The following is a 26,743-nucleotide window of genomic DNA, read 5'->3' on the forward strand; positions in this document are numbered from 1 at the left end:
CTGGAGGGGAGGTGGTGGTGGTGGTGTGTGAAATGGTTTTCCTGGCATGCCCTTCTACTAAGACACAGCAGCAAGATTTTGCCCAAACTCTGGCCTCTTTATTTATACATTAGCCCAAAGTCTCACTTTTTTTTTTTTAAGACTTTATTCATGAGAGACAGAAAGAGAGGCAAAGACATAGGCAGAGGGATAAGCAGTCTCCCCGTGGAGAGCTTGATGCAAGATTTGATCCCAGGACCACCACCTGAGTCAAAGGCAGACACCCAATGACTGAGCCACCCAGATATCCCAAAGTCTCAGTTTTAAACAGTAAATCTCACTGGAAGTTGGTAGGTAAGATAAATCAAGAGTATAAGAAAAATAAGCTGCCAGCAACAAAATCAGTTCTGCCCAAGAACTTTCTGGATGTCTCCAGGTAGTAACTAGAAACTATCTCACCAAAAACTAAGTCGTCATTTTATTTCTTAGCACCAAATAATAATGCCTCAGGCACTGAAAGTAGTTGGGAGAAAGGAGATATTAGACTTAAACGTGTTTTCCAAATAACAAAAGCTTACCACTCTAAAGTGTTGAGACACATTTTAACCATTTTTCCCCCTTAGGGAAGTGTCTCAGGTACATCCCATACTACACAGGGTCATGGAACAGACTTTATGTAATCAAATGATACTCTTCCCGACAGAAAGGTAAATCTGAACACAGCAAGAACTGAAATATCTTTGAAATGGGATATGCAAAATTTTTGTGCATGTGAGTACATGGGTTTTACTGGGGAAATCTAAATCCTCACAGGGACCTGAGATAGAGTCTGAAACTGACTGAACCCAAGCAGGGGAGTAGCCTCTGCTCCACACCAACTGGCCCCAATGCCATGATGTACCAGGCAGTGTTGTCATCTTTGCTTCTTGTGGCTTCTTCTGTCACTTCTCACCCATGCGACTCTTACACCATTTGGGGGGTTTCTAACTTTCTTCTCTAGCTGTTTCTTCCTCTCTTCTCACTCCCATGTCTGCCACTGTTCTCTCTCCTCTGGTGTGAGGACGGGTATTCCTTATCTTTAAAACAATGGTGCAAACTTCTTGGGATTGGCAGGCTGGTCCTGTGTCTTCTAGATTGCAGTACTATGGCTGGTTTCCTTTCTGTTCAGCATCTGGGCTCTTTTCAGTTAACTGTGGGTTTGTGGGCATTCTGGAAAGCTGAAGAGGCTGGATGTCTGACTGCTGGGGACATTATTGGAGCAAGTTTCCTGTGGACTTTAAAGAGCTGACCATAGGCATTAGACAGCAGTGAGCACATGTGCACACGTGCATACACACATACCTCCATCAACCCACAATCGACAGCTACTGAGAAAGTTGAGGCGCTTTGTCTTTTTTCCAGCTTATGTTAATATTTGAAATATTTGCATCCCCAGTCTGAGCTGGGATTTGCTAGAAATACTTAGAACTTGCTCAGCATGGCATTTTCAATCATGTTCTGTAAATGGCATGCTGGTAAATGAGCCGTAAGAAAAGAATAAAGAAAATGTTAGTGCTTCTCCTTTACTGGTAGATTGTGGTGTTGTGTGTACAAGGGAGATGAGGGAAGCTCGTGAATTCGACTACCAGGCATGCCTGGGTGCCACACTCCCAGGGAGGAGAGCCGTGGCGACTGCCGAGGCCACAGAACCAAGTCTGAAAGCTGCTTTCTCCCACCATGAGAGATAAGGCGCGGCTCTCAAGAAGATAAGCGCACCGCCTTCCTTTCCCTACCTGCCACGGATGCTGGCTTACAGATTGTGCACCAGGGGGTCAGCTTTTTACACAACTAAAGATGACAGTGCCCTGAGGAGTGCTGCAAGTGGCAGACTCCAGATAAGGTGAAAGGATCTGAATTATAAGATATATCAACATAAAGCTTGCACAAAAATGTCAGCTCTCCGGAAGCTGAAACAGAGAGGAAAACATTCAAACAACAGAAAAATTAGCCATATATACCCCCAAAGGCAAGTGGTAAGATTAGCAAGTAGCTGGTAACTGAGAAAAGCCATAAACCCCTGAGTTCTCCTGTCCCTGCCCCACACCTGTGGGCAGGTGTGAGTCTCCACACCTCTGGTCCAGATGGGTGTGTCCATCCAATTCCTTACCTCACCGCGGTCACTGGCTGGGGCGTGTGAGGGCCGTGCTTCTTCATCTAGTGGCTCGATCTCTGCAAACTCTTCAACAGATTCTTGAAACTCCGGTAAAGACCTTCGTCCATAACGCTTCCCACCTTTAACATATTTGGGCTGAGCTTCTAGTGAGCAGTCTAGGCAGGGAGACAAGAGTTGAGGCCACATTATATGACAATCTCAGCCCTTGGCTGACACTCACAGCTGTCAGGCACAGCCTCTTATACTCGCCCCAAAATAAACCACCACTGTTAGCCAGTTGTGCTGGATGTGGGCGTATAGATGAGCCACCAGGTCAGATTCTAATTCTGAATGATTGACAGCACCCCAAGCACATCTCTGCATACAATGGGAGACAGGCAATACCAGCAAGGAAGAGTGTCTGACTTAGAGTGCAGAACTGAGATCAGGATAAAGTGAGGAGTCACATTTGTTCTTCTGTTTATGAAACTGGTATCTTGCAGAGAAAGGAAAAGGGAGAGACACATTGGAGGAAGTCTTGGAAAATAATGAAAAACCAAACACCATATCAGCCCTATTCGTATTTCCACACCCCTCTTGTACCTCAGTGACTCCTTTGTTAACCCTCCCACCTTCTGATCTAGCAGACAAGCAGGATGACAGAACAAAGAAACTGACACAGTGGATCCTGATAAATTAATGACAGCCCATCGCTTACATGAAACCTGGCATCAAGATCTCACTATAAAATTAAAAGCTGTGGAATAAAATAGTAAGTGCACAACTGTATAAAGAAAAACAGTATATTATGTTTTATTCTCGTCATGAGCTACGGTGTTGTATGAAATAAAAAGGAATATGCAAGAGGGGAGAGTCATTTCTTGACCTTAAAGGACCTCAGCATTCTGATGTAACATGTTGAGTGCAACATTCACCACCTTCACCAATGCTGCTACCACATTGCTGCCACCATCGCCACCACCACCACCATTAAAGCAATAAATACTTCACTCTATGCAGATGTCAGCTTAGATATATTTTTTTAGCACCTTCCACAGAATTAGGAGCAGAAAATATTCTATTAACATACCAAAGATTGGCAATACTTTGATTTCGGTTCTTAACATCCATCCACAAGAGCCTAGTGTCTCTCAAGAGAACATAGTGTGGGTTCTGTTTGAACATGACAGTCTTAACAAGATGTCTCAACTCAGACATGTAGATTTTCAGACAAGGTATGTACACACATCATCAACACAAGGGTGGTTGATGAAATAAGAACTAAAAGAATGAAACCTCCTTTACCACCATGGAAACCACATTAGGCGTTAGCCATCACTTTGTAGCTTCCCTGGAGGACCAGTGATCCTGTTTGATTAACTCTGCCCTTCCCCGCGCCCCCCCTGCCCTTCCTCTGGTATAAGCTCAGATTTCACAGATGTGGTCAAAAGCATTCTGAAAATGCTCAGCAAAGCTCAGAGTGAAGTATTTATGCTTGCTCTATAATTTCTAGTGATATTTATATCCAGCTTTTTAAAAGTCCCAGCCAAGTCATTTTATTCCGGTTGAGCAGTTCTCTTGCAGGAAGGGTTTTTAAGCATACACAATTTATACTGAAAATCACATGCATATTTGAAGGTACCTTTCTTCAGAAGAGAGTGTGTCAGCCTGTGAGTATTCAGGAGCGGCCCAGACACCCGAGCTACTTGTTGGCAGCTGACACCCACAGATGCTAGTCAGATAAGAGGCAATGCAGAACCATCCTTAATTTATTACACATTCTTAAAGTTTACTGGCAGACAACAAGATACACCATTAGTTGATGATGGGGGTGTGGGTTTGGAAAAATGGAACATGACATTTTCCCAGAGTGAGAACAGTTGTGGTCTGGGGATGGAAGTGGCAAAGGAGCTCTTACTGCATGCTGCGCTTTTACAGCGGAAGACAGTAGTGGGACAGAGCATCCAGCTTAAAACAACTATTGTAATTTACTCCGAAACCCACCTGTGGGTGAAATGATTCCCTAGTTATTTACCACTACCTCATGCCATGCAGGGAGCCGAGGTGAATTTTAATAAGAGACAGAAGGTAATAGATTGTGAGCCATTAGGAGGGACCCTGTGAAATTTGGATCTACTTTGACTTATGTTTGCATTGCCAAGAATTTTTAAATTTTTTATTTACTTTATATTTTATTACTATAATTAATTTGAACAAACTTTAAGTTAGTATCTTTGACAGAATTTAAGTACATCATCACAAAGTCAATTTCTAGAGAAATCTATTAAACCGTAAACTCTTTTTTGGAATAAAGACATTAGCATACACAAAAGAAAGATGGGATGTTAATGTTATCTCATACCAAATTTCCCAAACCATCTATGTGACCAATAAAGAATTAGACTAATCAAACCAATTATAGTTACTTCTTTGACTTATATACTCACCTATCTCTCTCCTATTTAGAACATGAGTGTCACTGTATTTACATGATAAGAAGTGAATAAAATAGCAAAAGTAAGGATGTCCAGAGAGAATACTCATGGTCAGCAGTCCATGTGTTAAACATTTGAAAACCATGTTTCTTTCAATCAGTCTCAACCAGGCCTTTAAAAGACCACAGTAGCAGTCCACCAAATGAATCTTCAGACACCCTTACATGTATTTTATGAGTGCATCCAGATGTAACTTACACATTTCAGGGTTTCATCATGGAACAATGATGCCGGATAATATGGTGTTATCTATGCCGGATAATATGGTGTTGATTTACTTAGAAATGAAATTGTTTGCGTCACATAGCTTTCTTTAACGTAAGTGTAAGTAACTGCTCCAATCATGTGCTCCAAGGAGGAAGATGAAAATGCCAGGAAACAAACAATATAGAAAGGATAGCCAAACTTTCAATGTTTTATTTCCTTGAACATTTATTTATGATTCTATCTGGACTGCCAAGCTTCAGAGTCATTTTTGTTTCTTTCAATTTTCTATTTCTCCTATTTGACAAAAATAAAAATGGGCTTTGAAGGAAAGAGGACAAGCCCAGCTTGCACTTGCCTAGAGTCTCGGACCCCATCCTCGGAGAATTTGTTATGAAATACACCAGTCACAGTAAGATGGCTTTGAAGCAGTCCTACATGACTTAGTTTAGATGATCTGAGTCTTATTCCATAAACTAAACATTTGATTATGAGTAGGAGAAAACAGAAAAATCTTGATTCACTCCCCTAAAGACTGCTGAGAAATATGGAAGCAACTAACAGTCTCTACAGAGCAGATGGGGGAAAAAAAATCTACCTGGGGAATTCAAAAGAGATACCATTTCTCCCAGCTTTAGAAATTAAAATCTGTAAGCTCAGACACCACATTCTTTACTCCTTATCTTGTCTGTCCCAAGAAGAGAAACTCCAGACCTGTGATAATGTCCACCTTCCAGAATCAGGATGAACCACCATGCATATATAAGATTTATGACCAGAAGGTCTTGCACTTATAATAAAAGGAAAACTGAAATGCAGTCCAGTGAGAATGACCACTCAGGGGAGAAGGCAGCTGCAGGCAGGGAAAACCAGATACCCACCTGCCCACCCCTCTGGACTCCCTCCCTGGCTCAACTCTAGCGAGCAGTACAGAGTATGTCATCCTCCCCCTCGGACTGAGTACAGCCTGCTGGAGCTAGGTCTCCACTTGCAACCTCTGCTCTCCAAAGGGTAAAACAATGAGAATCCCAGAGGAAGCTAAAATAGTTACGGGAAAGCCTAGGCATCATTTATTCATTCAATGAACAGGAAGTTAAAGGAGAGTTTCAAAGATACACTCCAGTATCAGGTAGATTCATTTAACTTCTATTTACTGAACACCTGCCACGGACAAAGTATTATACTGTACCTGTTGAGGGACAAGATGGATATTTTATCACTTTTCGATTTAAACCTCCCTGTTCCCAAAATTGACCTGAGGATATTTCCAGGATGAAGAAGAAAGCTTTGCCTTTTTGGTGCTGATATTCTTTTTTTTTTTTTTTTTTTAAGATTTTATTTATTTATTTATTCATGAGAGAGAGAGAGAGAGAGAGAGAGGCAGAGACACAGGCAGAGGGAGAAGGAGGCTCCATGCAGGGAGTCCGACATGGGACTCGATCCCAGGACTCCAGGATCACACCCTGGGCTGAAGGCGGCGCTAAGCCACTGAGTCACCCGGGCTGCCCTTTGATGCTGATCTTCTTTTTTTGAAATTGTTTGTACAGACCCTTGCTTTCTCCTTCCCTTCTTGCCTCATTCAGTTATCCTGGACAATCATCCCCTGGGACACCAGCCCCTTCCAAAGCCAAAGGCCCTCAGCACAGAGTAATGCCAGTCTGAGGCCCTCCATAATACATTTCTGCTGAGCTCATGGGATTCCTGAAACTCATTTAAAACTAAGGAATCAAAAATGAAGCACAGGCAAGCCTCAGGACGGGCAGCCCCAAGAAGCTTCCCTGGGAAAGAGCTGTCAGGCAGCAAATGAGCACCACCCAGCCCCATGGCACATCCCCACCTCCTTGCCTCCTGTGAATACCCTCACATGCGGATTACACAGAGCACAACCCCATACCTGGTATTAGATAAGAGAAAAGGGAAGAGAAAGAACTAAAGGAAGACCAAGACCGAGAGAGAGGGAGACATGGACAGACACGGTGGGGAAAGGGAGAGGCGGCGGGAGAAAAGAAGGCAGGGACCCAGAGGCCGACAAGGGTGCCAAGGATGGCGGATGGGCGTGACCAGCAATCCCCAGGGCTGAGTGGTCTGACTAGATGGTCTAGGTCGCCCTAAAGCAGTTGAGGATCAACTGGAAAATGCTTTGAGTTGCAAACCATGGTATGATTGTTTCCACAGCCTTCTCCGAGGGGAATCAGTTGGCTGATCCTTGTTGGAAGGCCATGCATCTTGAGCTATTTGGGGGAAGAAGGCAGGGATTCATATTTCACTTAAATGAATCCTCCCTGTTGTTCCAGGTTCAACTCAAAACTCATTTCTATCAAGTAGCTGCTTAGGTCCAACTTTCATGGAACCTTTTCTCCTATGAATTTAGTGCAACCCATATTGTTGATAGCTCCTGATTTCATAATGATGATGGTTATATTTTTCTAAAAGCACTTTACATGTTAGAATTACCAACCCAGCAGATCTTCATGGAAAGAGGCTGGGCTTTGATTCAAACAGACCTGGACCAGGATCCTCAGTCCTTACAAAGATTAGGAGTACTTAATGTCATAAAGGCTTAGCCTACTTATCTGGAAAGGAAAACAATAGGAGCTCAGTGGGACAGTCACTGTTCTGTCAAGTAGCTCCTGACCTTGAAGCTCCAGACATACTGCATATCACAGCATATCGCATATCGGGTCACCCCAACCCAGACTTCTGTGGGACCAAAGGTGGCCTGAGGTCAGTGGGCTGGGCCAGTGGAGCAAAGTCAGAGAGTTCATAACCCCCAAACCTGCAGCAACCTTCCTCAACCTCATTTTTTTGTACTGGGTAAGACTGGCGGCAAATGAGTGATGTTGTTACCCAGTCTGTCATCTCAGAAACTGGAGCCACCTCTGTATCATTCTTGTCCTGATTTTCTCTTCCTTGTCACCTCCTTCCCCTTTACTCGTGGGCTGATATGAGAGGGACACGTCAGTTTGCTAAGACTCTGTAATTATCCATGTTCCTGCTTTGGAAACCTTCTCGGACTCTGGAGTTGACATAAACTTACAACATCAGCACAACTTCTGAGTCAACTGTTTTCCTCAGGTGATTATTTTGGGGTTTTTTGCGTAACGTGTATTTTTTAAATGAATGCCTTCTTGCCCTTAGTAAAAACGAAGCACATGCAAAATCATCACAGGTATTCTTAGTAAAATCATCGTAAGCATTCTTCTGCAGCACACTTGAATTGTTATTTATTCTTTGATTACAGATACATCACAATTTGCCTAACTATACCTTATCAATGATTTATTCTTTTTTTTTTTTTATTTATTCTTGATATATATTTTCCCACTATTTTCAGTGACTATCCTTATACACATATCTTTGTGGACATCCATAGCATAAAATCTAAGAACTGCATTGATCAGCCAAAGGCATTTTTACATTTTCTGGTGCCTGTTCATTGTTTCATATAATTCCAGGAAGGTCCTATCATTTTATGTGACCAGCAACGGGCATGAGCATTCCCAATCCCCGCCCCCTCCCCCAACCTTAGGAAAAGACTTTTTTTGATGGTGGTGGTGGTGGTGGTTTTATTTTGCTTTTAACTCTTGGAAAAAATGTTCTGGTCCTCACTGTTAGCATTTCATAGATGCCAAGGGAATGGGCGACTAAGTTCTTACTTATCTAACTCAACCAGAGAGAGGACAAGAGAACATAATTCTTGGGCCACTTGTGTGTATGTCTCCTAAAAACAGGGCTCTCGGCCAGACTTTGGTGCCTATCCCAAGACCTCTAAATGCAGTGGCAAACACACATCTTCAACTGCTGCAAATCAGGGTCTAGCCTGATGCCTGGTCATTAAGACCTGCTTCAAAAAAAAAAAAAAAAAAAAGACCTGCTTCACTGCACACTTGCTGAGTGAAAAGATACATTTACTATATTTCCAGCTTCTTTAAAATATAAGAAAGATAATTAAAGTAGGACAGCTCCTGGAATTAGGAATATTATTAAAAAAAAAAAAAAAAAAAGGGTCATCTGCCCCAAAACTATGTACAGTCTTACTTTCCTAATGATTTGGCTTTTCCAGATCTGAGTTTTCCCTCACCAGGTAAACAAAGGGAAGATTTTTACATTAACCATATCAGGGAGAGAAAGGGCTTCCAGTATGATGCTAACATTTACTACTGAACAGAAATCTAATGCAAGATGCATTAAACAAGGACAAAAATCTCTGGAGAGCAGATCCAGACAGTATGTTGATGCCATATAGCTTAGAGCCCACGCCAGCATTTCCATTACAAAAATCCTATAATCCAAAGCCAGAGAAAATTGAATAAATAATAATCAATAATTAAGCTTTTGTCCTTCTTTTATTCCAGGAAAATAATTTTAAAAATTAAACTATACATGTAGATATGAAGGAATTATGTCACTGGTGTTAATCAGCTAGGAATTTACAATTCCCTACATCCCCAATCTATTTTCCTGTCCCTAACTGGGTATTAGCATTTTTCATTGTGGTGCTGGTGGTGGTGTTTTTAGGGGAAAAACTCTTCCCTAAGAGTCTTAGAATCATAAATTATCAGGGTAAAAAAGATGCTGAAAATCATCTAGCATGAAAAATCATCACACTAATTTAAAAAAATAAAGAAACCGTACCTCAGAGAAATAATAAGTGGCAGGATCCAAGTCTATGGAAATAATGACTTAATTCCATTTTTTCTCAAATTCTTTTTTTTTTAAAAAGAGGGAGTGAAAGAGAGAGGAGGCAGGAAGGCAGAGAGAAAAAAATCTTAAGCAGGCTCCACACCCAGCCCAGAGCCTGACATGGAGCTCAATCTCACGACCCTGAGATTGTGACCTGAGTCAAAACCAAGACTCGGACACTTAACAGACTGAGCCACCCAAGTGCTCCTTCTCTCAAATTCTAATATAGTTTTGCTTTTATTTACATATAACTGTCTTTTATTAGAGGAATATGAAAGCATGAAGTCCACTAGGCATTTGTCCTCAGCAAGCAGAACTTCATAGTGTCCATTTGTGTTACATAAAATCTGGTTAAGAAACACAAAGCTAGCCTTTCTCATAAACTTAGAGGTCATTTCAATATTCAGAGATGACACAACTGACTCTTAGAGCTGAACAGATTTTAAGTATTTTCCAGGACAACCTCTTTCATATATGAAGTGACTAAAGACCACAGAGGTGGTGATATACACAGCCACCCAATTAGAGAAGCAGAGCCAGTATTTTATAACTCCTGGCTCAAGGGCCTTTCCACCATATCAAGCTGGGTTTTCTATATTTTAGTCTGGTACAGCATCTGGTATTTTTAACTTATTAAAACCTTGGGTGTTATAAAATAGCCATTCGTGACCCATTCTGTTTCAAAGGCTGTGCACTGTGGCCCCATTTTGTTTTCAGTCACCTTCCATAGTTGAAGGGCAATCTTTTCTCTCAAAGTCTAGCTGGCCTATTGAGTTCAAAGGATAAGACAAAAATACCACAGGTCTGGCCCTTACGGTACAAGCTGAATTAAGTACCAAAAAGCCAACAAATGCTGTAGGCACGGCCATTCCTGTCACTAATGATCAGGTGAAACTTGCTCTTTCACTCCTTCCTGCTGACTCTGGCCAACTGTCAGGATCTTTTTGGCCAGGCTGTACTGACTGAGGACTGGGTCTGCCCCCCGTTCATCCATCTGGGGGTTAACATTCTGAAACCAGAGCTTCCTAGAGAGGACTAGCCCCCCTTGGTGATATAGTGTCACCATCCTCCTCTGTGGCCATCTGGGAGACATCAATGAAGCAATGTGCCTCTTCGGGCCTCGTGTGCTCATCCATGTCAGCACTCTCTCCAGCCCCATGATGACCTGGTCTATGACTTAGGGGATAGTTATCTTCATAAAGGGGAATGGGGGGTGAACTCAGGTGGACTCTTGATACCGCATTTGAGTCCTGATCCTTCTTTCTCTGTCTCTCGCCAGCCAAGCAGTGAGCCTGTGGGGGCTGAATCACATTTTCGAGTGGGTGGGAGAATGTTTCAGTGGAAAGAACTGCATGATCCCCAGGAACAACTGGAAGGGCCAGAAAGAGACGGGCAACAGACAGAAAAAGCAGAGATGCTCAGGAGCAAAGCGGGGAATGTGGGAGGCAGGGCTGACTCACGACTCCTAGGAGATAACAGACTCTCTGTGAGGTGCTGGCTCAATCCTAGACTTCATTCTACCAGGCCAAACACGGGGGGGGGGGGGGGCGGGGGGTAGGGAGGCGCGTAAAGGCTGCAGAAAATGCTCCTGATAAGTACTTTGCTGCTTCATTATACTGCTTTGGGGGGTTTGCTTTCATCAGCAAACCTGATGAAGGTTTGCTGCAGCCTATCCAAAGGACGGAGCACACAGAGAAACGATAAAATCCCTTCTGTGTGTTGTCCAGGAAGACATATCCAAATTACGGTCTCAACCTGCACAGCAGTGGGGCACACACATAACTCTGAAACTGCCATCTGGAGCTAGATTCATAAATGTTACTTTTCGGCTATTACCAAGCTCAGCCAGCCTTTGTCTACCTCCTTCTCCTCCTATTATTTACATCCCAACACTGAGCAACTCTAGGTGGTACCCCTCACATCTGTGGTCACCAGAGAACCGTACATTTATTACGAGAATATTCCGGCAGGTGACAGCACAGGTTTTGAAGAAAGGGCAGCAAAAAGATCATGTGGGCTAGTGGCAGGACTGCCCATTCCAAACCCACATAAAGGCACATGATCCACACAACAGAACAACAACAGACTTAACGCTTAGGTTACGGAGGCGCTTATTAACTAAAATGGGGACATGTCACCAGAGCACCACTCAGGATCCCTAAAAATAACAACAAAAATGTGGGACCTCATAAGAGTAAAAGCCCATGTTCCAGCAGTGGTGATCTCTACAGACATTCTCAGTCTAGAAAATCCCCAGAAGGCAATAACCTCCCCCACCAGCTCACTGTGCGCTTCTAGAGAACTCTGGCAAGCCCCAGAGTTGTTGATAACCTTCTTAGGGATAGTGACAATAGGCAGAAAGGGGAGATTCGATCTCGAATCCAAAACACTGCTAAATGCAATGTTCATACATGTGACACAAATCTTGAGCATTCCAGAAAGTATAATGAAGAACTAGATCACCAGTGAAGAAATGAGTTCCCATCTGTGCTCTATCTAGATAGGTCACATTGAAGGAGTCTTTGTAGTGACAAAATGTTAATGATTTCTCTTCATTCTCAAAAACTGGACTATATTTTTGGTATCTTTTTAAAAATAAGTTTTATTGAGATATAATTCACACCATAAATTTCACTCTTTTAGTGCCCAAATCTATGGTTTGGAAAACTCCTACCTGTAACTGCCACCACAATCAAGATATGAAACCGTTTCATCACCCCAAAAATCTCCTCACACTCCTTTATAGCCAACCCCTAGCCTGACAACCCATAACTGGATAAAATTGGACTGTATAATACAAAGTTCAGCCCTATTTAGACTTTCCTTTAAATATTCACCATATTTCACTGATCCTAAGACAGACTCACAAGCACTATTGTTATCAAGATGAAAGACAACCTTAAATAAGTAAAAATACCAACAAACACCACAAGACACCCCACACCCCCAGATTTGAACACTGACATTAGGATAGGTCTTATAATCAATGGCATTTTACTATTTATAGCTGGCAAAAAAAAATTTCTTTTCAGAGATACATAAAATAATGATGTCTTATAATCTATGGTGTTTCAAAAAAAACAGTGACGTGTAACATTAAGTCTTTTATTTTTTAACATTCGTTGAACATTTATTACGTGTGAAGCATTCTACTCGACACTGAAAATACAAAAATGAACATGGTTCTCAAGAACTATCGCTTGAAATATATATTATCAATTACAATATAATGTGATAACATCTATAGTAGAGTGTTATCCACCTACTAAGACTAAAAGAGATTATCTCTAGATTGGCCACCCTTCTTTCAGGCAAAATCCTCCCCCCAACTCAGATCCTTCCATGTATACCGGAAGTAGGATAAAGGGAGCATCGTTCGGCTTCACTCTGCTCATTCCAAGAATGAGTTACTGGCATGCCATCTGACACATTGCCTAGAACAATCCAATTATTTGTTCTATAATACTATGTTGTGGTAGGGAAGCCCCATTTTAGTGTTTGACAGCTGCAAGGCTCTTAAGATAATATCAAAAGACCAGTCACTGGAAATAACTGTTTAATCTGTAAAAGGCAGATGCCCAAATCTTTCATGGACATGCTTCAAGGTCCCTGAATTCTTCCCTGGACAATTTTTAAAGGAAAATATAGAGAAGAAAAGATAATGAATGCTCTTACCTGGTTCTTGAAAGTGCTCTTCATTTGACAGAGTTCTAGACAAGATAAGTATTAGTGCTTCTTTAAATTGGTCAAAATGCACCTAAAAATAAACAATTAAAAAATAAATTCAAAACAGTTTCTACAGCCTTAAGGAAGTAAATCCATCTTCAAGATACCAGAACCATTTGGTAACATCCTGACAACCTTGAAGTGAGTCATAACCTGCTTTTGTTCCCTTTTCTTCGTTTCTTTAAAGCACTGGAGGGAAAGTGGACTGATCATTTCTGACATCCCAATGTCATAAACACTAACGTTAGTATCAATATTTATTCAACCCCGAGGGGGAAAGCTATAGAGCAAAACCCTCTTTGTAAACTCAGAAAAAGATCTGTTTTGAGCTCAACTCCTTTTATTTTTCTGAACAAGACCACAAGATGTTAGGTTAGATATTAGGAAAAACTTCCCAAGTAAATGATCCATTGAAACAATGCTCCAAAGATGCTTTCGTCTCTAAAGACATTCTAGAAGAGAGTCTGTGACCGTTTGAGGATGACTTGAATATAGTCTTGCCTGAGGCAGGTATATAATATTTATCTCCCAAGGTGCCTGTGATTCTATAAACAGAAAGAAACCAATAACAAACACAGAGAATAAAAGAAACTTGGGAAGCATTTTCTTAAATTCTTAAAAATACAATTTCCTTGATGGAAGGATGAAAAGCATGAGTTTTATTTAAGTAACTACTCAGAATTGGGATATTGCTTTGGTTGAAGGGGTAAAAGAGTTTTCTTCATAGCCAAGTATATTCTGTAACTTAAATTTATGTGATCTCACCATGGTGCAGAAGGGAAAGATGGTATTTCTTTTTGCCATAATTCTAGTTTGATAATGTGGCACCTATTTATATAGAAGCCCATACGTAAATATAAAGTCAGTAAATTTGATATTTGTGTTGCTATGGGTCTCTTTGGACATCATTACAAAACATTGCCTAGAAGTTTAAATAGAGGTGACAGATAAAAACCACTTCGAAATTACATTGGAAAAAGAAGCAAACCTCATTAGTAATCTAAACAATGGAGGAAAGAAAGCAAATGCCTTACCCATGCGAACTGATACAAAGGAGAGGAGTCCACTGAGGTTCCTATGTCATAAAATTGTATATGCTTGCAATGCACCATACTCTCCCAAAGTATATGTGATTTTTCTGCCACATCCATTTGGATCACTTAGAACTACTTTCTAAAATTATGTTCCTTTAGATAGTATACACTAAAAATCAGTATACTCCATAAAGCCAGAGCAGAAATCTGTCAAGGCAGGGGAGCCTGGGTGGCTCACTGGGTTGACTGTCTGACTCTTGGTTTCAGCTCACGTCATGATCTCAGGATCATGAGATTGAGCCCCACGCTGGGCTCTGCGCTCAGCAGATAGTCTGCGTGGGATTCCCTCTTTCCTTCTCCCTCTGCCCCTCCCCTGGCTCCTCTCCCTCTTAAAAAGAAAAGAAATCTGTCAAGGGAGGCAGGGCATCTGCTAGGGAGCCAGGGCCCTGCAATCAACGAAAGGTTAAGAAACTGCAAAAAGGGAAGTGGTGTTGATTAGGGTTCACAAGAGACAAATCACCAAGGAGCCTGCAGAAGGGAAGAGGGCCATGTCCTGCTAATTTGCCCAAAGTCTGAGTGTGGGCTTCAGGCACTGTGGCATCCTGGCTCCTGTTTACAGGGGCAAAGCCATCTTCCCAATCAGCCAGTCCACAAGCAGCACATATTCAAGGGCTCTCCCAACCAGGGACACTTGCCAGGCATTTACTACCTCCTATTAGAATCACTCCTTCCGAGAAGAAATGGGTAGGAAATATCAGAAAGGGAGACGGAACATAAAGACTCCTAACTCTGGGAAATGAACTAGGGGTGGTGGAAGGGGAGGAGGGCGGGGGGTGAGGGTGAGTGGGTGACGGGCACTGAGGGGGGCACTTGACGGGATAAGCACTAGGTGTTATTCTGTATGTTGGCAAATTGAACACCAATAAAAAATAAATATATTATTAAAAAAATAAATAAAAATAAAAAAATAGAATAAAATCCCCCCCCCAAAAAAAGAATCACTCCTTCCTGGGCTCCCTGGGTGGCTCAGTGGTTTGGTGCCTGCCTTTGGCCCAGGGTGTGATCCCGGAGTCCTGGGATCGAGTCCCATATCGGGCTCCCTGCATGGAGCCTGCATCTCCCTCTGCCTATGTTTTTGCCCACCCCCCGCTCTGTGTCTCTCATGAATAAATAAAATCTTTAAAAAAAAAAAAAAAAAGAATCACTCCTTCCTCTCAGGCGATCAGTAGGAGGGATAGGAGCACAGGCTCTGTGCTGACCCTGCCTCAACCACTTACTTCCTGCTCCAAATCAGCTAAATTACTAAACCTCTCTGAGCTTTAGTTCACACATGTGTAAAAATGGGGATTTCTAATGATTTTTATGATTCATTCAACAAATATTTATTGAGCAGCTGCCATGTGCCAGGCACTATCCTAGGCCCTGCTGACAGAGCCATGAACAAAATAACAGAGAACCTGGCATCACAGAGTGCATCTTCTCAGGAACGTCACAGGGAGCCTGGGCAGCTAATGTGTTAAAAGCACTGCATGTGTTTTATGTTATTTATAATGACACCTCCCTCACAGTGGCATGAGGAAATTAAAATGAAAGTTATGTAAGGTGTCTAGAATTTCCAGGGAGTTATCAGGTACTCAGCAAGTGATCATTAATATCACTTGATAGGTATATGGCATGACTGTTTCCTCTACTTTTCCAGAGAAATGGCCACATTTTCAAGCAAAGCAACTGGCCATGAAAGAAACCAAGATACCCAAGTGCTGTGGGTGACAGCAGGGGTCTTGCCTCCACACCAGGATCCAGACAGTTGATCAACATGAGAGGAACTGATCCAGTGTGCCGTGTTTAGGGACCTCAGCTCAGGCAGGCAGGGAGGGAGAGGGGTGTTCTTCTCCCTTAGGATACTGATGGTAATGACCTGAAGGAAACCTTGGTCTCTCCTTGCCTGTTGTAGGTTGAACAGAAAGAGGCTCCAATTTGAAAAGGAGGTACTTGCCTTGAAAACTTCAAGTCCTTTATCTTTCACTTGTGGGTCTCTGCTGGGTCTTCTAAAGGTCCAAGGTTTGACAGAGGTTATTAGAGAGAGCCCTCCTGAATCTAGTCCTTACACAGTTCCATTCAGTGAGTATTAGCCAGGAAGGTTGGCCAGGAGTCTATGCACCTCAATTTGACTCCCTCTGAAAAATGACCTATACCTATAATCTGGATATTAATTCCATTCAACTTCCAAGACTTTGTTACACCACATTGTAGGGACACTGAGGCCTCATACAAACACACCACCCTTCGAGGTAGTAAAACCTCATCTCATATGAAGATTGCTTATCAGTTAATGGAAGAGCAGACAGTTGGAAAACAAACAAGTTATGTCCAAAGCTGAGGAAGGCATCAGAAAGCCCACATTCTTCTCATAGAAAATGCCATAAAACCAGCTCAGGAGTGATTTATTCTCACTTTACCTGATTTATTATAAGCTTTGTTTTCCTGCTTCCCAACCCAGTATAGATTGAAGCAGAAAATAAGAGAGAGGAGTGCTCTGAGGTAAATACCTCAGAAGTAACTGCTGACATCTTGGGGTTGAGTAAAGACATGAACTATCTTCTCTCGAGCAAAAATAAAGTATAATTTTTACACTTAAAAAAACCTGGTTTTAAAAACTACACCAAGGACACTTGGGTGATTCAGTGGTTGAGCTTCTCCCTTCAGCTCAGGGCGTGATCCTGGGGCCCTAGGATGAGTCCCGCATTAGGCTCCAGGGAGCCTGCTTCTTCCTCTGCCTATGTCTCTGCCTCTCTCTCTGTCTCTCTCATGAATAAATAAATAAAACCTTAAAACACACACACACACACACACACACACACACACGCACGCAAAACTATACCAACTATTTAAAAAGACATGCATTCAAAACCCTAATAGGCTAGGATTATCTAGTGTTGAGACAAGGATCTATGTGCCAGTAAGGAAGTGCAGGGAGTATGGCTCTTATAATATAAACAAATAACTGATTGACCAAAAAGATTTTAAATAATCAAGAAAAGCACCTTATGATGTTTAATAAAAAGTTTGGAATCCCAAATGGTTAACTTTATTTTTAAGACTGTCACTAAATGGGGTAAGGGATCCAGTTGTTAGAAAATTGGATTAATGTGCATCCTGGATAACACGAGATGAGCAGGTATATTATTGCAGGTTCATGCTTTCCCGGGCATTTGATCTCACAACACCCACGTGAGTCAGTCAAAGCAGGCATCTCCCTGTAGAATTGAGGAGACAGAGCACAAAGAAGGGATGTGCCTTGCTAGATATAGAGGCCTCCCTTCTTGAAGTCTCGGGGTTACGTGCAGAACCCAGGACTTCTGACTGGACTCAGCAAAGCCCAGCAGCCCTGCATGCCCCAGGCATGCTTCACTGCTGGTCTGGCCTCTCAGGGAAATCCCTGTGCTACTCCGTTACATACTCAACTTGACACAAAGCCCATGTAAAGCAGTACACTGGGACCCCAGGGGTAAAGAATCTGGAAAGAATCTTGATTGTGGGAGGGCAGAAGGGGAAGGGAGAGAAGAAAGTAGATTAGCACCTGTAAAGCAGAACCTGGTGAGTGCTTCCAGAGATACAAGAACAAGCTGGTGGGACAGCTTTGTGATTTTTGGCTTCCCTAAGATATTCACAGGCAGAGCTTAACAGTTTCTGAGATGGACCTATTAAATCAGCCACATTTTTTTTAAAGAAGGGTCTGTAAAAGACTAAACATGATTAACTTGGAGGTTCTTCATAATCCAGCAATCTGTCTGATGGACCTCTTCCCCTCCCCTCCCCACACACCCCTAAAAATCCAAGAATGAAAACATGGCAAGCTGATCAAAACAACTAGAGCAGCCTTAAGTCTTAAATTGATCTTTATTTTCCATTCTACAGGGGCAGACAGACACTAGACCTTCCACGTTAAATAACAGTAAATTCCACATCTTCATCTTCCAAGAAGATAATTCTATAACAGAGGCAGGTGACTGCTCTTTCCTACAATGCTCCTGAATACTGATATGCTGGAAGAGCCCCTTAGGGCACATCCCAGAACCAAAATGTTAATAAATGCCCTCTATCGGGAAGAAATGTGCATCAATGGGCTCACTAAGTTGGGGAACTAGAATTTGTAAGTACTATTTTTCTCCTCCAAGGGAGCTTTACCATTGCATTATGTTAAAATTTAGAAATCCCCACAAATACACAATGCAATTAAATCTCACCCGGTAACAAGCCTCCAAGCTGTGCATCCCCTGGTTGGTACCCCCTCATTTGAATAATAATTGCTGCCATTCATTTTACAAGCATTCCTCTATCTTGTATGCCTCAAAGGGCAGTTTGCAGCAATGGGAAAATTATGTGATGGGCTAAAAACACACATGACATTTAAACTAAATTAACAGGAAGACTAGTCAAGTCTGATTTTTTTGTCATGTGTCACCACCGCTTAATAGAAATTTACCTCCTTATTTTTCCTCTCCAAATTTCATTTGAATGCTTTTTTAGAAACACAACTTGCCTTTCTGAAAAAAAGAGAGTCAAGCACCCCATAAGAAGGAAACGTTACTTCAAACCACACACACACACAAAAAAAAAAAACCCTGCAACAGGAAGTAGAATAAGGAACTTAATGTTGCATAAAATCATCTCATGCAATGACAGAGATCAAATACAGTTTCCACATGTGTGCAGGCAATACTTCAAACAGCCCCAAGATGAGAGGCTTAAGCCAAGTGTTCAACCAAGTGATCTTATTAAACGAGACAAAGGCCCGTGTAACTATCATCACACCAAGGAGGTTCGTATCTAACAATACAAAGGGAAATTGATGAAAGAACACTCAAAACATGAAGTGCTAGCTGAAATCGGTAGAGAAAATAGGGCCTCTTCAGAAGATCACTGTGTGGGAAAATGATGTTTACAGGATTATGCAAAAGAGAAGAGACACAGTTTCATAATGAAAGACAATTGTGAAAGATTTTATTCTAAATAACGCATGCAAGTTATTGTGGTCATTTACTGCAGACAATGTGAAGGGAGGCGAAGTCCATTTTAAAAGACAAGTCCAAACCTAAAGCAACTGTATGAAGTCATATTCCAAGAGTGATCCAAGAGGCCCTGCCTATAAATGGAAATAGATGTAAACTGCTGCCACACAAGAGAATTTCTAGCAAATCCATTTTCTACTCCTATGAGCTTTCTCAGGAAATCATTACTGGGAAGTCACTATTTATCAAAGACCCATTCTGGGTATGTAAGGGAGGGAGGGAGAGAAGCGTACAGGCAGACTAGAACATAGTAATTAACCGTATGGCTGGCTCTATGTTAAGTCTTTGACACATACAATATAATTCAACCATCATCACGATCTTGGATGGACGGTATTATTTTTCCCATTACACAGATGAGGAAAATTTTTTTAAGATTTTATTTATTTATCTGTGAGAGACATAAAGAGAGAGGCAGAGACATTGGCAGAAGGAGAAGCAGGCTCCCCATGAGAAGCTTGATGCGGGACTCCATCCCAGGAACCCAGGATCATGACCTGAGCCAAAGGCAGACGCTAAACCGCTGAGCCACCCAGGTGCCCCCAGATGAGGAAATTTAGGCTCAGACTATATAAGGTAACATGCCCATAGAACTAACAATAGCAGGAATCAGTACTTGAATCCGAGTCTGACTTCAAACACTGTGCTCTAATGCTATACACTGTCTTGATGTGGTAGCAGTGGGGGCAGGAGGGTGTGGAGAATGAGATTTATTATTGCACATCTGGAGTCTGAGGAGATCGTGAAGACACACATTCAAATTCAGGGATGGAGAAATCTGGGTTTCTATCTGGCTGCTGCTTGAAATGAGCTGCCTGACCTTGGACAGGTCAATGTACTTCTCCAAGTTCTGGGTTCCAAGGTTTCTCTGCCATATAGATGAACACTAAAGTCTAAAATCAGTGATGAAGGGGCACCTGGGTGGCCCAGTGGTTGAGTGTCTGCCTTTGGCTCAGGTTGTGATCCCAAGGTTCTGGGATCGAGTTCCACATCGGGCTCCCTGCAGCAAGCCTGCTTCTCCCTCTGCCTATGTCTCTGCCTCTCTCTGTGTCTCTCATGCATAAATACAAATCTTTAAAATAAAATAAAATCTGTGATGGACACTAAAGAACTGCCCCCTCTATCCAAACAAGAAGCTACTCATAAGAGTATTGGTGGAATACTACACAAATCAAATGGGCATTCTGGACCATACTTTCTCCAGAGGAAGAGACAGTCATTACTGAAATAAAGCAGGTAGAAGAGGACAGCCTTTCCACACCTGTTCCTACCTCTCATTGAGACGTGCTAGTTTTCCCAACAGCCCTCCCCTCACCCTGGTTTCCCTCCAGGCTAAATACTTCTGAGGGGCTCGAGGTTGGCAGCATGCCAAACTAAAGTTAATTTTGCAATGAGTTTGGCAACAAAGTACTAATACAGAATAGAAGCAAGTCTTGCAGCCTCTTAACCAGAACGTCTTCTTGTCTCTAATTGGGAACCACAGACCCTTAGGAGTTCAGACCCAGCGGAGACTGTTGTAAAGAAAGGGAGTGATGGTTTACAGAATCACAAGACAAAATAGGAATCAGAAAATACCTTTCACCATTTCAGGTTAAACTATGGTGGTTAAACAAGAAGATAAAGCAACTTCCAGACATTTAACAAGAGATGCCATGAGAAATGTTGCCATCCTTTCCTCCAACCCATTAAGAGCCTCAGATTAATAATATGAAACAGAAGCATGAACATTGGGTAGTTATAAATAGACACTATTTGATGATCAAGCGTAATTTTGCATACAGAGCACACGTTGAGATAATCATGGCCAGAAGGTACTTCTGTATTTCTGATTAACTTTACAAACAGTTAAAGTACATAAGAGAAGGAAATCTTAAAAAGCTTTAATGGACTGGAAACAAACAAGCAAATCCACCACATGAAATTAATCATAATATTTATAAAAGAAGCCCCAAGCACTTTAAAATGAAGGTGGGAAAACTGCACTAAATGATTTATTTGTAAAGCTATCAGATTTTAACACTAAAAATTTCAAAGTGCCTTTTATGAGCAAAGTCCACACACCAATGGGACTCTTTGGAAGCCAACTGTGAGTTCTGTGACCAGGTGGCTTGTTCTGATTCTAAAGAGTGCCCAGGACATGGAGTACTTCGGCAACCAGATTCGTATCAGAGAATACAGCAAGGAAACTCCTTAGAATCTCAGGGGTCTGTTTGGTTTCAAAGTTGCTATATTCCTTAAGTAAAGGATAATACATTTTTAAAATGATATAACTAACAGCTTCAATAAAACCAAGGTAGACTATCATATGTCTTGATTTCTAATGAGAGGCATATGAAAACATTTAATTGAAAGGACACATTTAAGAAACAAAGCAGATAAACATAGGGGAAGGGAAGGAAAAATAAAATAAGATAAAAACAGAGAGGGAGGAAAACCAACAGACTCTTAATTCTAGCGAACAAACTGAGGGTTGCTGAAAGGGAGATGAATGGGGGAATGAGGTAACTGGGCAATGGGTATTAAGGGGGGTACATGATACAATGAGCACTGGCTGTGACATGCAACTGATGAATCCTATACTCTACCCTAAAACTAATAATATATGTTAACTAACTTGAATTTTAAAAAATAACAATAAGGGGACATCTGGATGGCTCAGCAGTTGAGCATCTGCCTTTGGATCAGGGCGTGATCCTCAGTCTGGGATTGAGTCCCACATCGGGCTCGCTGAGGGGAGCCTGCTTCTCCCTCTGCCTATGTCTCTGCTTCTCTGTGTCTCTCATGAATAAATAAAATCTTTAAAAATAATAACAAAAGACAGAAAACATGAAGCACCTGTGACCAATATCAATTGCTTAGATGAAAACTTGGTTCAATAAGAAAGCCAATGCTGTTCTGTTTCCTTATATGTTTGTAATATTTGCTCTCAGGACCATTCAGCTGCCAGGCACATTACCTGACCAGACTAAAAGGTCTTCAGTATCGTAGGAGTCCCTGGCCTTGGGCTCCCACCCACCTGACAGGTGCCTAACAGATGACCAAGATGTGGATGGAGCCCTTGTGATAATGTAGCAGGAAACACCTACCAGCAATGTCCTCCTTCCTTCAAATCAGTGATCCACAATCATCAGGTATTTCAAACACTTATATGGTGAGTACCATGCTCTGGGGAATACGACTTCAAGTTATAAAGCAAGATCAGATAGATGAATTGAAACATAATTTGGAAAAAAGAAAAAGAAAAAAGAAACATAATTTGGGGGGTAAATGGCCTAGTAGCAAAATGCATGAAAATGGCAAGTCAATTTCAATCGTTTTCCTTAACTGTCAAAAGAAATATTAAGCTTAAAGAAAAAACAGAAAGTTATTACAGATGGATTTTAAAAGAAAAAAATAAACAGAAATATTCATATTCTTATTGAGGAGAACAATGCTTTTTATCTTTTTCAAGAAAAAAAGTAATTCATTCAGCTCAATTCCAATAAAGGTAAACTTGGAAGTTTTGTTTTATTTAAAAACTCTACTTATTAAAATTTAAAGATAAATTTAAACTCTAAAAATCCAGGAAGCTGTTGGATATTACTATATCCAAAAGCCAATCTAATGGAAAACCTTATCTATGATAAACATAAATAAGTTGCACCTATACCATAGACTAGCAGAATGCCTGACATGCAGGACCCCGACAATACACATTTGTTGAATTAATGAGTAGTTGAATATATTTGGATTTGTCGTGCTATTTCTTTGTCCTTGCGTATGAAGCAAACTGTGAACTCTTATATAAGTTTTTCTATAAATACCTGCTAAAGAGAGGAAGGATGACTGGCATTGAAAAGAAACTTATAAATTTCCAACTTATGATCCATACTCAATATTATCATGAAGGTTTTGGCACTTAGAATTCTGCAGTGAGTCCTAAGGAATTTTTTCCTTCTAATTTAAAATTATAGACCATATAGAGTATCTTAAGAACATATGGCCAAGTTTATGTGATCATCTGAGGAGAATAATTCCGTTTCATAAAAAATGCAAATCGAACAGTAGTGCATTAATTCATGCCAACCCTGCTCTCAAGACAGTCACCAGGGACCTCCCACATGAAATCAATATGCATACATCTATTTAACTTTTATCACTGGCTCACTAAGTAAATATCAGGCTATAGACCACTTAGGTATTCATTATTCACAAGCAAATAGCAAACGTAAAAAGCGGGCTGATAGTGTCAAGTCGTTAACAAATCAATCGATAACTGTTCCCTTGTTTTAGTTTGCTGAATGAGGGCAAAGATGTGCAACATCTGGAGAGCAGACTGTTAATGTGCTACCAAGGTGCAATCTGTTAACGGCAGAGGGTTGTATATTTACGCTGACTCGGAGACAACCTCTCAAGGAAACGTGAGGTTGTATCTGTCTTCTCAGGCTTTAATAAGCGCTGAGACAGATCCACTCTTGGTACTACTCCTGTATACCAAAGGGTTGAGATCTCCAAGGACCACAGTGGGAAGCGAGACTCCCTTGCCTCCCCAAGGTGTCCGCGAATGAGACAGAACGAAAAACACATTTGAGTGCCTTGCATGATGAGGAGCAAAGGATTTCATCCCCAAACCTCCCATTTCTATGGCTTCTGAAGCAAGATTTCAGCATTTTTCAGAGACCACATGTATCCCCAAGCAACTAATCCCTCCCCTCCCAGAGTGAACAAGGATGGTTCCAGTTTCGTAAAACACCTCACATTTGTTTTTCCTAAGTGTGAGCCCTGATAAACATGACATTCACAGTGCCAAACCCCTGAGAATAGCATCCTTTGTACATTCATTTTAGGATGATCGCTACTCCCGTCTGTCTTGTGTCACAGACAGCCAATACGTCGTGCTGTATCTGAGGTCACTTACCCAACGTGTCAACGTGTCAACTAAGAGACAATGAAAATGAAACGAAAAAAAGGAAATTCAGTCACTGGAATAAAGCTGAATTTCACAACTCCTTCCCCACTTCATACCACATGATAAAAACCATTGTCTACAAAGTGTCATCAATGACAACAACAGAGCTCGGAGAATTGCCCACTTTTCCTTTCATCTGTTCTAAAAAATCAATAGCAAGACTCAAAGCCATACAAATGATGCTCTTAGAATTATAAGAACTAAAGACAATATAAGGTAGAGACAGAGAGAACATCCTTCCCACTAACAGCAAGAGTTCAAAAGGTCCCTCTTCACCCTGTACTCATTTCTGTGACTTGATCTGTGGGGACAACACTGACTATTTGTTGTCAAATGCAGAAGTTACCATCAGCATAAGCACATATCCCTGCTGGAAGCAAGTCGTGCTGGGTTTTAAATGAACCTGCACTGTATTTACTTACCCTCCTGTCTTATTTCCTAGGTGAAAGGTTTAATTAATACTTCACCCCAGAAGCAATCTGCACAAGAAACAGCTTTATTGGGAGTAGAAGTCATAACAGCAATCCGTTCATTCTGTGAGTGGCAATTTTCTTACTGTGTTTTCCTTCTCTTCAAGGGAGATCGTGGTCCCCTCCTTCTGCCCCAATGATAAATGCAGAGGCCATAAAATGATCCACAATGAACGAGCATTGGAAAACATGCTCTCATTGCCCCTTTTTCTGTCTTCATCTAAGATGCTCAGGGCACCCCTTTATTCCAGAGCACAAATCCAAGCAGGCCCTCCTCCATAACACGAGCAAACCACACTGTTGGGTCCTGCCATTACATTTTCTCTGTTTATCAGCTTGGCAGCTAGGGGCACACACAGCCAGGATGTCAGAAGCAAGTTGCAACACGCGTGCTCTGCACACACTCTACCCCCGCCCGCCCCGCCAGCACCTGACAGAAGCTGCACCCACTTCCCTCCCGCTGCCTGCCTTCTCCCCCTCCCCACCTTACCCTGCCCAACAGGTTGTCCTGAAGCAGCGTCTCCTGGAGCACGGGGGCCACCTCCTCCAAGCTCAACATGTGGCAAAGGTCGGTGAGTTCCTCCTGTCCCAAGGACCCGGTGCCCGTTGTATCAAAACTGTCAAACAGCTCCTTGAGTCGAGCCTCATGCTGGTCCTGCTCCACCTCATCCATCCCATAGCCCACGGCGCTCACCTGTGTGGAACAGAGACAAGGGCGGGTTGTGGCAGCCCCGGGAATCCCACCCGTGCCCTGGCCAGCCCCTCAGGAATGCTCTGTGTGGCCTGGCCCCTGGTGCTGGTAGATCAGGACCTCAGTGGAGGCAGGCAGGAGAGGTGATGCTGCCCCCCGCCCCCGCCATCCCCTGCCCCAACCCCCAGCAAGACGGTAGGGCTCTCCAGGAGCCAGCCCTGGCCAGCCCAGTTCCCACAGGCACTCACACCAGGGCCACAGCCACAGGCCGGGTCACGCGGGGTAACATTACCAGAATGAGGGAGTCTCCTCTCCTGCCTGGTCTTCAGGCGGGCAGCCAGTCTCAAACTCAAGACCAAAAGAGCAGTTCTCCTATCAGATCATCTGGCCCTGGACTTACAGAAGGTGAAAGGCCACTTCGGATACTCAGTGCTTTCAAACTACTTGGTAGACCAATAGGCTGTGGGGCCTGAGCTTCCATGCAAGTTGGCGAGCTCCAGCCCGCCTGCCCAGATGTTGCAACCCACCCCTGTGGCCAGCCTATTTAGTTCCACATCGTTCAGCCTAGATGCCCCCCACCACTGTTGGCCTGAAGACTTGCTGCGAGAAGCACTAGATGAACATGTCTGATACAAAACCACCTCCCTGTTTACATGAGACACACGCCTTTTACACAAGTTCCTCAAAAAGCAGCACAATTAACTTCACTGGTGCAATTACATGAGGTGTGACAGGAAGAGCAGTCCCTGAAGCTCACTTTAGTCCCCAGGAGCTTTAGGTAATGCCTAGTTGCCTAGAGAAAGGGGAAAACACTACTCCAAGCTTTCAGATTATGAGGTTCAGAGGAGCCGCAGACCAGACGAATCATACAGAGTCTCAGGGAACCTCCCTTATCCAGACCATCTCACATCTGCACACCTGGTCAACCTGTTTTATGTCCTCTGGACCACCCCCAACCCCCAACCCTTCTGTTTCTCTACCTTTCCTGGGATCAATAAAAACATGGACTCATGATGAACTCAGAATCATTTTTGCTAAAAATATACATTATGAAATTCTAGGTTCCTCCTATCTTAAGAGTGAAATCTGGGGTTTTTTTGCTTACACAGTATTTAATTTTTAATGTGGTGTGGCTTCCAGTAATAAGCCTGAAACCTGCCCATCTGAAGCTCCCTTCACCATGATGCAATAAAGCCAAACACAGCGTATACCCTGGAGACGGTGACCTCAGCCATCTGAAACAAGGCTCTCAGAATCAGCCCCTTGACTATAAGCAGCACTTTAAAAAATATATTTTCTTGCCAATACAT

The 26,743-nt window shown here is 42.3% G+C and overlaps 1 protein-coding gene across 17 annotated transcripts in view; it reads right to left on the minus strand.

Annotated features, from left to right (window-relative positions):
• The window catches only part of NIN (ninein), a 98,577-nt gene that overhangs the window by 63,310 nt on the left and 8,524 nt on the right, over positions 1 to 26,743 (minus strand). For 12 of the 17 annotated variants that reach the window (XR_007412317.1, XR_004818095.2, XM_049113152.1 and 9 more), the window contains exons 3-6: positions 25,233 to 25,436; positions 13,168 to 13,249; positions 3,753 to 3,842; positions 2,126 to 2,286 (exon numbers count right to left, since the gene is read on the minus strand). Coding sequence is in view for 15 of the 17 variants with exons in the window: in XM_049113152.1 (XP_048969109.1) it covers positions 2,126 to 2,286; positions 3,753 to 3,842; positions 13,168 to 13,249; positions 25,233 to 25,415 (516 nt within the window). In the remaining 2 variants the exon portion in view is untranslated. The remainder of the gene's footprint in view (positions 1 to 2,125; positions 2,287 to 3,752; positions 3,843 to 13,167; positions 13,250 to 25,232; positions 25,437 to 26,743) is intronic. The other 5 variants (XM_035719943.2, XM_049113153.1, XM_025444197.3 and 2 more) reach the window with 1 other exon arrangement.

This window comes from Canis lupus, chromosome 8 (assembly GCF_003254725.2).
Source record: "Canis lupus dingo isolate Sandy chromosome 8, ASM325472v2, whole genome shotgun sequence".
NCBI classification, from domain to species: Eukaryota; Metazoa; Chordata; class Mammalia; order Carnivora; family Canidae; genus Canis; species Canis lupus.